Source organism: Crocuta crocuta, unplaced genomic scaffold (assembly GCF_008692635.1).
Source record: "Crocuta crocuta isolate KB4526 unplaced genomic scaffold, BGI_CrCroc_1.0 scaffold333, whole genome shotgun sequence".
Lineage (NCBI taxonomy): Eukaryota > Metazoa > Chordata > Mammalia > Carnivora > Hyaenidae > Crocuta > Crocuta crocuta.
In genome coordinates, this window is record NW_027532856.1 from 4,026,204 (window position 1) to 4,038,377 (window position 12,174).

The 12,174-nt window shown below is 37.3% G+C and overlaps 1 protein-coding gene across 4 annotated transcripts in view; it reads left to right on the top strand.

Annotated features, from left to right (window-relative positions):
- TRIM37 (tripartite motif containing 37) overlaps nucleotides 1–12,174 on the top strand; it is a 127,018-nt gene that overhangs the window by 102,540 nt on the left and 12,304 nt on the right. For 2 of the 4 annotated variants that reach the window (XM_077745620.1, XM_077745623.1), the window contains 2 exons: nucleotides 7,803–7,913; nucleotides 9,195–9,273. In XM_077745620.1, the coding sequence (XP_077601746.1) occupies nucleotides 7,803–7,913; nucleotides 9,195–9,273 (190 nt within the window). Of the gene's footprint in view, nucleotides 1–7,802; nucleotides 7,914–9,194; nucleotides 10,431–12,174 lie in introns of those variants that run through there. The other 2 variants (XM_077745621.1, XM_077745622.1) reach the window with 1 other exon arrangement.

Below are 12,174 nucleotides of genomic sequence, written 5' to 3' on the forward strand. Positions count from 1 at the left end.
GTCACAGTTTCAAATGGGTACAAGGTATAGTTCTCAAGTATACTGGTGGGTATATGTGTTGGTGGTGGTGGGAGGGGGACAGGGAGAGCAATTGAAAACTGATCAGGTATCAGACCAGTTAATAGCCAAGAGAGAATGATGGGTGCTGTGATAAAGGTACACAGGGGAGCTCAAGAATAGGTATATAACAATAAAAATAACATAATAATTACTAAGTCCATTAAGCATTATTATTAGAGACTGCTAAAGACTTTATCAGATTTACCTTGTTTTCTCAATATATGCCTACATGATAGTTACTCTATTATTTTGATTTTATAGGTGAGTAGGCTGAAGCCTAGACATTTATCTTACCCAAAGTTAGAGAGTTAGTAAATGGAAGGGCTGAAATTTGAACCCAGAGCCAGTGCTGTTTACTAACCTAGTTCACCCTCCAAAAAATCATCCTAAGGGATGAGTACAAGTTAATCAAGTGAAGATGAGTGAAAATTAGGGCCACAATGGAGACAGATGACAGACCTTGAAGCATTACATTTTATGTCCTAGTTAAAATTCGGACTTTGAATGGGATCCAAGCAAGAAGTGAGATAATAAAATTATGTTTTTAAATTCCTCTTCTAGATACATTGTGGGGAATGGATTTGGGGTGGGGAAATGGGATGTGGAACTCTAGGGACAAGAAAACTGGTAAGAAGCATGTTAAATTAATGTAGGCGAGAAGATGACTTGGGCTTAATTTCAGCCCTCAACTCATAAATTAACTTTATCTTAGTTTTTCTATGTAAATAGCTACTTGCCACCAAGAACCCTGAAAGTTTCTGACAACAGTTCCACTTCTTATTTAAAGCTAATCATTGACAGCTTATCATAAACTAGAAAAAGGCATTTAGTTGTCCACCTTTAGGATCTACCATGTACTTTGAAGTCTTTCAAATTCTGAGATTTAGAGTAAAGTGATCATGTGATCCAGTAATATATAAGGAGCCATATGATATAAAGAACCCAGCACTGAGTAAGTAAGCTCCTGTAAACATGACAGTCAGCAGTGCCACAAAAGTACATCCTTGCAGTTCATAAGGACCTAAGGAGCTGTTAACCTCTAGAGTTCAGGATAGGCAGTGAGAAGGCAACTAATGGATGAGGCTGAAAGAAGGAAATATAGTAGACAAAAGGAGCTATGAGCCTTTTGGAATCTACTTTGTGAGGGGAGGAGAATGGGGCCTTACTGCTATGGTAATATTCTATCAGTAGCAGCAGTTCTCAAGAAACCTTTATTCTTTATACTTGTAAACCTTGGTAGGAAGTCAGCTGGATTTGCCTTGTATCCGTGCTTAGGAAATACAAGGCTATTTGAGCAGAATACCTAAGAAAATTTTCTGTCAGATTACTGTGGTTACGTAAGTAAGTCAGTCAGTCTCTCAAATCTTCCTAAAAGTCTTTAAGGCATTGTTTGTGCTACTAGCTGGAAATTTGAGACTACTAAGGAGGTCTCTTAAATATTTTTGCCCATCAATAAGATGGACTTCTTAGACCTGACCGGCAGTAGGAGAGCTTTTTCTAAGTGGGACCATATGGGACAACCTTGATTTAATTTTGTGTTTAATGGCCTGATACTGAAAAGGTTGACACTACCCATAGCCCTGTCACTGCTGCTGCCAATTGATACCCTCCCTGCAGAGCTCCTGTAGGTAGACCAGTGTCTTCCTTATTCAGTTTAAGACTACAGAGAATATGCTCTGATTGAGCTCCTCTTGAAGTAGCACAGATTTCTTTCAGTTAAGTCAAAGCTATTGATATATCCATCCCAGGGAAAAGCCATGGCATGCCTGTTACAAATCTTACTGACAGCCTATCTAAGAGAGAAATAGAGTTTGATGCTTCAGCATAACTGATTCCTTTAGGGATGTCAGTTAAGAGATTTTTATGTAAGTTAACAAAAACTCAGTTAAACAAAAAGGAAGATGTACTCTCGTATTAACATGAAGTCTCATATAACTGTGGTAGGGCAGTTTCAGGGTTGGAAAACTTAGCCGTTCAGTGTCCTCAAGAACTCGTTTTTTCCCCCCATCTTTCACGCTGCCATGCTCAGTGAGTTGGCTTAGCTCCCCTCAGGATGGCAAGATGGTTGCTGTAATGTCAAACTTCATATGGAATCAGAATAAAATTCTGGGAGTAGAGGAGGATTGTTTCATTCTATATATCTCTGTCTACAAGGAAGACTTCTCAGAGCACCTTAACGTCCTCTTATATCTCATTAATGACTGGCAAAAAGAAGAAAACTTGGCAAAGTCTGTAAACATTTGGTTCCCCTCCTTGACCCATTCCATGTGGCCATATGGAAGAGGGAAGATAGCTGAACAGCAGTGAGGTTCTTTATTAGAAAGGAGTGAGGCAGGGGTGTCCGGTGACTCAGTCAGTTAAGCGTCTGGCTCTTGGTATTGGCTCAGGTCATGATCTCACGGTTCATGGGTTCAAGTCCTGTTTTGGGCTCTACACTGACAGCACTGGAGCCTGCTTGGGATTCTCTGTGCCCCTTCCCTTGCTCACTCTCTTTCAACAATAAATAAACATTAAGAAAAAAGAAAAGAGTGAGGCCGGTGAAACATTAGTGTCTGCTGCACCAACTCTCTACTGTATTTCCCAAGCATCTGAAATTTGAGCACCCATCAGTAAGGGAGTTAGAACTAAGTACAGTACTGATGGTACTGAGCATATAGTGGATGCTCAAAAAATGTGGTAGGCAATTGATATAAAAATAACCTACTTCAAATTTTATTGTAAGATGCAAATTTTGTTTTCCACATTTAACATCTCTGTGGCATCTTACATTTAATGGTATCTTGTAATTACTGTCAATGACAGTTGTCTAAAAACTTCTTAACACCTGGTGAGATTAAGAGAGGTCCAATATTCAGACTTTACTTAGAGTTGGTAAAATATCATTAGTTTACTTTAGGTATGCAATGGGTAGACACTGCAATATATGGGGCAAGGCACAGCAGATAGCTTGTGGTCTGTTGACTGACAGCAGCTCGTTTCATTTTAAAAAAATAATAAAAGTATTTGACCTTTTGTTGTGTTCACTCCCTCTCACATATTTAAAAAAATTTTTTTTAATGTTTTATTTATTTCTGAGGGGGAGAGAGAGAGAGAGAGACAGCGTGAGCAGGGGAGGGTCAGAGAGAGAGGGAGACACAGAATCCGAAGCAGGCTCCAGGCTCTGAGCTGTCAGCACAGAGCCCGACGCGGGGCTCAAATCCACGAGCCGGGAGATCATGACCTGAGCCGAAGGTGGAGGTTTAACCAACTGAGTCCCCCAGGCTCCCCCCACCAAAAAAAATTTTTTTTAAGTTTACTTATTTTTGAGAGAGCCAGTTGGGGAGGGGCAGAGAGAGAAAGAAGGAGAGAGAATCCCAAGCAGGCTCCACACTGTAAGCACAGAGCCCGATGTGGGACTCATACCCACAAACCATGAGATCATGACCTGAACAGATACCAAGAGTCAGACACTAAACTGACTGAGCCACCCAGGTGCCCTTCCCTCTCACCTACTGAAGGCAATTGGTTGTGCAGGATCTGTTGACCCAGTATTGAGTGTGGCCAACTATTAAGCTAGAGCTCAGGAGACCAATTTTTCTTTCTCATTACATTCACAAAGCTAGGGAACTTTCTTAAGTATGTGTTTGTGGCCCTGTCTGGCACAATATAAATAAATAATAGGTTTATCCTACACTGCATATGAATTCAATGAGTGGTATTCCAAGAGATAGGAAGTTTGAGAACCAAAATAATTCCTAATTTTTAATGAATAAAGAATTTGAAAGATTTGGGGAATTCATTAGAATACAGAGAATGATTTTCTTGTTTATGAATCTGTCTGGAATTCAGAGAAACTAGTTCTAGGTCAAATTTGTGCCTGTGCCTAGAATTTCAACCCACTTGTATAGAGAGGTTTAGTATTTTCACCAACAGTTCCATGAAGGGCCACAAGGTGGAGATGGTGCTTCATGGAAGTAGCTGGTTTAGTCTCTAAGGAAGAAGTATCATACTTTGCTTTTTACAGCAGGAAAGTTTTAGCACTCTTTGCTGAACAAGGAGATTTCAGAAATGTCCATACATCCAGGCTGTGTCTTCTAAATATTTAATAAAGAAATAGTACTACTCAAACTCTTCTTGGAAACAGAAGAGGAAGAATTCACTGATAAAGCCATCTGGGGCTATAGTTTTCTTTATTGGAAGTTTTTTTTTTTTTTTTACTACAACTTGTATTTCTTTAGTAGTTAAAATATTTAGGTGATCTGCTTTTACCAGAGTGACCTTTCGTGGTTTGTGTCTGTTAAAGAATTTCTTCATCTCATCTATATTCTTAATTTTATGAGCATAAAATTATGCTGTTTATTATCATTTTAAGGTCTGTAGAATCTGTTGTGATGTCCCCCTTTTATTCCTGATATTAGTAGTTTTGTTCTTTTTCTTTAGTCTCTTTAGCTTTTCACTTTTATTGATCTTTTAAAAGAACTAACTTTTCATGTCACTGATTTCTTTTCCTGTTGTTTTCCTGCAAATTTTATTTTTGTTCTTTATTTCCTTCCTTTATTTGCTTTATTTGCTCTTTTTTTTTTCTAGTTTCTTAAAGTAGATGCTTAGATCATTGAGACCTTTTACTTCTCTAATGTAAGCATTTAATGCTATAAATTTCCCTGTAAGCGCTGCTATAGCCACATCTCCCAAATTTTGATATGTTGCATTTTTATTTCCATTCAATTCAGAGAATGTTTGGTTAATTTTGAAAAATTTTCTCCCGTTTTCTCTTAATGTATTGTCTCTCCTTTGTTATTTGTGCTATCTGTGGCAGTCTGTCTGACACCAATGGAACAATTACTTTATCCCCTTATATTTTAACTGCTTTTTTATGATTTTTGTTTCCTATTTCTTTAATATTTTCTTTAATTTCCTTAGTTCTGTCTTTAAGTTTGCTAACCTCTTTTCCAACCTTGCTTAAATCTATTATTTTAATTTTAATGACTATATCTTTAATTTTTAGAAAGTCTGTTTAGTAGTTTTTAAAAAGTTTATCCTTTTTCATGTTAAACAGATCATTATTTTAATTTATGAAAAAATCATGGTATTATCCTTCAATTTATGTAGTTTGCTTGACTTATTTCAGGTGGATTGTCCACCTTTTTTGTTCTGTAAATTTTGATTACAGCACACCTTTTTGAGATTCTTTTCTGCCTCATCCACCCCTTCCCTGATAAATCTTTTTTTTTTTTTTTTTTCCGGTGATAATTCATATGACCTGGTCTGTGGAAGCTTCCCTCCAGAGAATCTTTTTTTATATGCTTTAAGAGAGGACTGATGGGTGTTGCGGGGGAGGAGGGGGGAGATGTGCATGGAGGAGGGCACTTGTGGGGATGAACACTGGGTGTTACATGGAAACCAACTTGACAATAAACTATTTGTAAAATTAAAAAAAAAGTGTTCACAAGCATTTCTATATCTGCTTTAAAGTCTTTGTTAGATAATTCCAACATCTCTTTCCTTTCAGCATTGGTATTTGTTGATTGTCTTTTCCTAGGTCTTCATATCCTGAAATAATTTTGGATTGTATCCTGGATTCTTTTTTTTTTTTTTTTTTCTTTTTTAATTTTAGAGAGAGAGAGAGAGAGAAAGAGAGAGAGTGCATGCAAGTGGAAGAGGGGCAGAGGGAGAGGGAAAGAAAATCTTAAGCAGGCTCGCTGCTGGGCTCCAACCCAGGGCTCCCTCCCAGGACTCTGGGATCATGACCTGAGCCAAAATCAAGAGTCAAACACTCACCTGACTGAGTAACCCAGGCACCCTGTATTCTGGATATTTTTAGTATATTATGAGATTCTGGATCTTATTTAAATCTGACAGTTTTGGCACCTGGGTGGCTCAGGTGAAGTCCAACTTCAGCTCAGGTCATGATCTCACGGTTTGGGAGTTTGAACCCCACATCAGGCTCTGTGCTGACAATTCAGAGCCCGGGGACTGTTTCAGATTCTGTGTCTCCCTCTCTCTCTGCCCCTCCTGCACTCATATTCTGTTTCTGACTCTCTCACTCAAAAATAAACATTAAAAAAATTTTTTTTTATATATTAAATCTGACAGTTTGGTGGTACTTCAAATTCTGGTCTACACCAATATATCTGTTCCTATTTACTTTTCAGAGCCCTTAAAAGGCTGCTTCATGCATTCTGTCCAGGTTTTCTAGCTTCATTTAATGGGAAAGATGGAATGGAATGTGTTTATTACTTCACCTTACCTAGAACTTTTACTCCAGAAGATTTTCCATTTGCTTTATTAAAATAACACTAGCTCTCCTGACCAGTTTTTATAATTTCCTGAGACTTAAACCTCGACTTTAAATCCCAAACCTAAATTAGGCACACAGGCCTTAGTTTGAATTCTGAGATCAGCTGAGCCCAGTAGAAACAGACAAGAGACTGTATTCCTATATCAGTAGGCACACTTTTTCTAGTCCATTCTTTTTTAGTTTTTTAATGTTTCTTTATTATTGAGAGACAGACAGAGACAGAGCATGAACATGGGAGGGGCTGAGAGAGGAGGAGACAGAATCTGAAGCAGACTCCAGGCTCTGAGCTGTCAGCACAGAGCCTGACACAGGGCTCTAACTCACAAACCGCGAGATCATGACCTGAGCTGAAGTTGGATGCTTAACTGACTGAGCCACCTAGGCGTCCCTTAGTCTGTTCTTTCAGTAAGAATTTTAGCTTTATGCAGAGAAATAAGTTTTAGTCATTCAACTCCCTTTCTATAGTGAGTCCAAGGGAATGTTAAAGATGTTCACATCTAAATCTCCGGTGCTACGGTGGCATCTGACCCATTAGTTTTCCTTATCTGTTTGTTTTGGTACCTGTGTATTTCTCTTCTTTCTTTTAAATGGGCTGTTCATTAAAATATTTTTTCATATTTTCTTTAGCTTGTGTAAGGGTTTATAAGCAGAAAGATTTCCAGATTTTCTTGGTCATTGTCTTGTTGAAACAGAAGCACTTTCTATAGAATTTTCCTTTTTTCTTTTTTTAAGTTTATTCATTTTGAGAGACAGAGAGAGCACAAGTAGGGGAGGGGTGCAGAGAGTGGGGAGAGAGAATCCCAAGCAGGCTCCACACGGTCAGCGCAGAGCCCAACAGGGGGTTCACACTGACAAATTGTGAGATCATGACCTGGGCAGAAGTCAAGATTCAGACGCTTAACCAACTAAGCCACCTGGGTGTACTTAGAATTTTTCTTTTAAGAGTCAACTGATATACATAAAAACAAAATTGGAGGCCCAAATGGGATAGTAATTCATTTATTGCTAGAGTTATTGGAATTTCTTACGTACATGCATACATGTAAGTATAAACATGCATTTATGTAATGTTCATATTTTAGGCTAGAAATGATTACACCTATGTTGAATCAGGATTAAAAGTTTGTTATCTCTTTCAACTCCAGAAAACAGTTTGCTTTGGAAAAAATACTCTCAATATAATGAAATTAGTACTGATTTCAAATTACTACTTGTAGATACATTGGAAAAGGCAATTTTAATTTTTGAGAACAAAAATAAAACTACTGCTCTAAATAACTAGAGAGAACTGAGGTTCGTGTGGTTACTTTTTTATTTGTTTTGTTTCGTTTGGTGTCTTCCATTGCCTTGGCATCCAGGGTAAAATTCAATAGGAATCTCAGTTTAGTGGGTGAAGAGACTTCCTTTTCCTTTTCCTTGCAATGGTGTCATCTCAGAAACATGTTCTCCCCATCTTTCCTGCCAGGAATGAGTAGTGATAGTGATATTGAATGTGACACTGAGAATGAGGAGCAGGAAGAACACACCAGCATGGGAGGATTTAACGACTCTTTCATGGCGCAGCCCCCAGATGAAGGTGCGACACATGGTGTCATTTCACAGAGATTAATAAAACTGTCTCTGCTTCTGCTCCTGCTTCTCTGCTCTCTCTGCTTCTTTTTCTTTTTTCATTATTGTCATTTGTGAAGCAATATTCTATGGGGTAAACTAAATGGTGAGTACTGAAAAAATTTGCTAGGTATTCTTTGGTCAGACACCTGCTGGATACTACTTAGTGGAGCAGGGATTAGCAGCCTGCTCTAGTGACAGCCTGTGACCTAAGAATAGCACTTACATTGTACAGAGTTTTGTAAAACAAAAACAAAACTGAGAAGACTTTCCCATAGAGGCAGTTTGTAGCCTGCAATACCTAAATGTTTTCTATCAGTTCTTTTATAGAATATGTTTATCAACCCCTGAGGAGGGTTCAGATGTTATTAGATGTTATTAGCCTAGCTTAATAAGGAAACCTTTTAAAAGACTTTTTTCTGACCTCTTAGAAACACATATAGTTTTTGGAAGCATCATTTTGTTTTTTAATTTCCTCTTCCTCCCAAAATAGTTTTAAGGAATAAAACTCACTGAGATAAAGTCATTGTTAGTATTCTTGGTTTTAGGAATACCCCATGATTTGATATTATGTATGTATTGTGAAATGATTAGCACAATAGGTATATTTAACATCATCACCCATTGTTTTTTATTGAGAGACCTTACTGATCAGTCTTAGCATTTCTCTGCAAGATTTTCTGGAATGACGACATTGTTAGGCTTATGCTAGTTGTCAGCTTTATAATTTTATAGATTTCCCTGAAGTTCTAGTGTCTTTTTCAAAATAGATGGTTTGTAAGTATTATGACACTCTTAGTAATTTTCTATTTCTGAAAGAAGCAGCTAAATTTTGGGCATGTTATTTTTGAGTTCTGATGGGTTTATTGTGATATTTGCATGTGCAATTTAATTTGCCTTAAGTACATTTTAATGTTTACAAAGTCAGTCTTCAGAGTATATACATTGTACATCATCATTTCTTGTTCCGTCTTCAGTTGCTCCCACACCCAAGAGAACAAAGTTAGGCAGTGCCTTTCATCTTCTAATTATGCGTATTGTACATTTTACTTTTTCTTGTTTATTTTCCCTTTGTGCTTGCTTAAACCTGACTCAGGTTACAGATTCTGTGAAGACAGAGGTTTGTCTACAACCCACTGCATCTTTATCACTTAATTAACTAACATGCTTAGTAAGATCGCTTAAAGACATGGAAAAGAAAATACTGGTCTTTAAAAACTATTAATCTGCTTTTAAATTTTTATTTTAGGTACCCATTCCACTTTTCCTGATGGTGAACAAATAGGCCCTGAAGACCTCAGCTTTAATACTGATGGAAACAGTGGAAGGTAATTTTCAAATCCAGAGAACTGACTTGCAAGCTACTTGATCCTGAGATTTGCTGTAGTTGGTGCTCAATTTGTGATCGGTCAGATAATCAGATTTGGTCTTATTTTTTTTATCATCTCTACCCGAAATAGTAATTCTGAAACTTTAGAAAGCAGCACAGTTGTAGTATGAGACTTTAATCCACAGGACAAAATTAGCAGTATGAGAAGAATTTTGTGTAATGTAATGAATTAACAGTGTAGTCCTCAATTAATTTAGTAAATTAGTATAGTCATAAAAGCATTAGTTTGTCTACTACAGTAGAAAGGTGGTTAACTGCCAGACAGACCATGCATGCACTAAGTAACTCGCTCAGCCTTGGTACTCCTCTCTCCTTGGCTAGATGCTCAGTTGTGTTTAAATGACCACCTTTATGTTTTGGGTTTTAATCATAGTTTATAGCTTCATTAATACCTATAAATTAGGGAACAGAAAAATTACTTATATATAGATTCTGCCCTGTAGATACTTTATGTGACTAAGTAAAGCAAAAGTAGACTGAATCTCCTCTTTGGAGTATGTAGACTGACTAAAGTTAATTTATTTACCTTTTCTTGTTTATTCAGGTATAGACACACTGATTAATGGCATAATCTTTCAGTTGTATGACTTTTACAAATAGAATTTTAAATGAGTTATGTTCCATATGAACACATGAAAAATCATTTAAAATTATTTCATTTTCCCTGCCTTTTACTAAACAGCTGTAGTGCAACAAGTATCTTATAACCCTCTTACCTCTTCTGTTTTCGTTAGTTGGACATTGGTTTCAATTTCAATACATTTAAAGATTCTTACACGTTGCACAGTGGTTTACATGAAAATGTGGTATAATGTTTACTTTCATACTCAATTAGCCCAAAATAATTGCCAAACTTTCCATTGTACTGGATTTGTGTTTGAGCTGCTGTACTATTCATGAAAAAATACACTGAAAGTTGGTAAGAGACTTTTGAAGAAGCATGAATACAGTACATGTGAGAGGCATCTCCTCTACTTATATTTTACTTAATGAAGATGATTTGCTTTTCCATGTCTAATGTCTTGCCAGATGCTGTGATTCATGGTTTGCTTTTGTTCAAAACAGTTTGCACTTTTTGTTAATAAAATGAACTTGAGAAAATATTATGCCTCTGCAATTTATTAAAAGTGGGACAGGAAGCCCCCCAGCCCTTTTTTTCCCCTATTCATATTGCCTGTGTACAATTGAGGCTGTTAAACTGTTATCAGTAATTGCATGAGGAAATTAAGAGACTTACTTATACTCTTACACTCTTGGTAATATATATGGTTGTTGCTTTTTCTCCTTAAAAATTAGTTGGAAATATTTAAGTACTATCACCATATGATAAAATTTAGCCTTTGCTTACTAACACGATAGTGTTGGTGTGCTGTCGTATAGTTATTAGGTAGTTTATCATGCAGTGCTTTACATCATAACTAATATATTGCTTAACACATTTCCGTTAGGTAGAAATGTTTTTCTATTCATCACATTTTGTCGAGATCATTTTTCTAATCCAACTTTTTCTTAACCTCTATACTGCATTGTAATGGACCAAGATATAATGTAAGAATTTTGTACTCTTACTGTTGAGGGCAAACTATTGTAAGGATTGATTAGTAGAGTTTTGTTTTTGTTTTTTAATGAGGCTCATCAGTTAGAACCCACAAACAAAAATATGATTGACTACTTTGAATCTTTCACTGTTGGCAGCTTTCTTCACTTGTATTTGATATAGACCTCAGTGCTTTCCCATGTATCTTTATAATTTTATTTATTTTTAAAAAATGGAAAACGACATGTGGTTAAGAACTAAGAGAAGCCTGAGAATAGACTGCTTATATGGGGAAATTTACTTGTAAAGCTACTAGCACACATGAGATTCTCTTGGGTCATTAATCTACTGAGTAGCATTTTGAGGTATCACTCTTTCGTTTATTGGGAGGAGGTATACTTTCTTTTTTTTTTTAGGCTTCATGCCCAGAGCAGAGCCTAAAGTGGGGCTTGAACTCAAAACCCTGAGATCAAGATCTGAGCTGAGAACAAGAGTCAGACATCTAACTGAGCCACTCAGATGTCTGGATATACTTTTTAAAATCTTAAATGTTCTTGTGGCACCTGCGTGGCTCAGTTGGTTAAGTGTCCGACTCCGGCTCAGGTTGTGATCTCACAGTTCGTGGGTTCGAGTCCTGCTATCTGTGCTGACAGCTAGCTCAGAGCCTGGAGGCTGTTTCGGATTCTGTGTCTCCCTCTCTCTCTGACCCGCCCCTGCTCATGGTGTCTCTCCTTCTCTCTCAGACATAAATAAAACATTAAAAAAATAAAATAAAATAAAATCATAAATGTTCTTAACCTTTGCTCTTAATTTTCATGACTTTGCAGTTTTTTTAGTGAGTCGATTCCCTAGAAGAGCATAGTGATATTTGGATCATGGTACATTTCAATCTTGAGTATTTTTCTGGTTCTTCTGATGCTTTCAGGCTATGTATAAAAACAACCAGGAAGGAGTGCTCCCCTTATTTTAGATGAATTGAGAGATGATTGAGACCCTTTTATTTCAAAAAAAATTTTTTTAAGCTTATATTTTATTTTTCAGACAGAGAGTGTGGGTGCAAGTGGGGGAGGGACAGAGAGAGGGAGGGAGAGAGAGAATCCCAAGCAGAGCCTGATGTGGAGCTCAGTCTCGCAAACCCCAAGATCATGATCAGATCCCTTCCCTTCCCTTCTCTTCCTTTCCCTTCCCTCCCCTCCCCTCCTCTCCCCTCCTCTCCCTACTCCTCCCTCCCCCCTTTTCTTTTCTTTTCTTTTTTCTCTTCTCTTCTCTTCTCTTCTCTTCTCCTCTCCTCTCCTCTCCCCT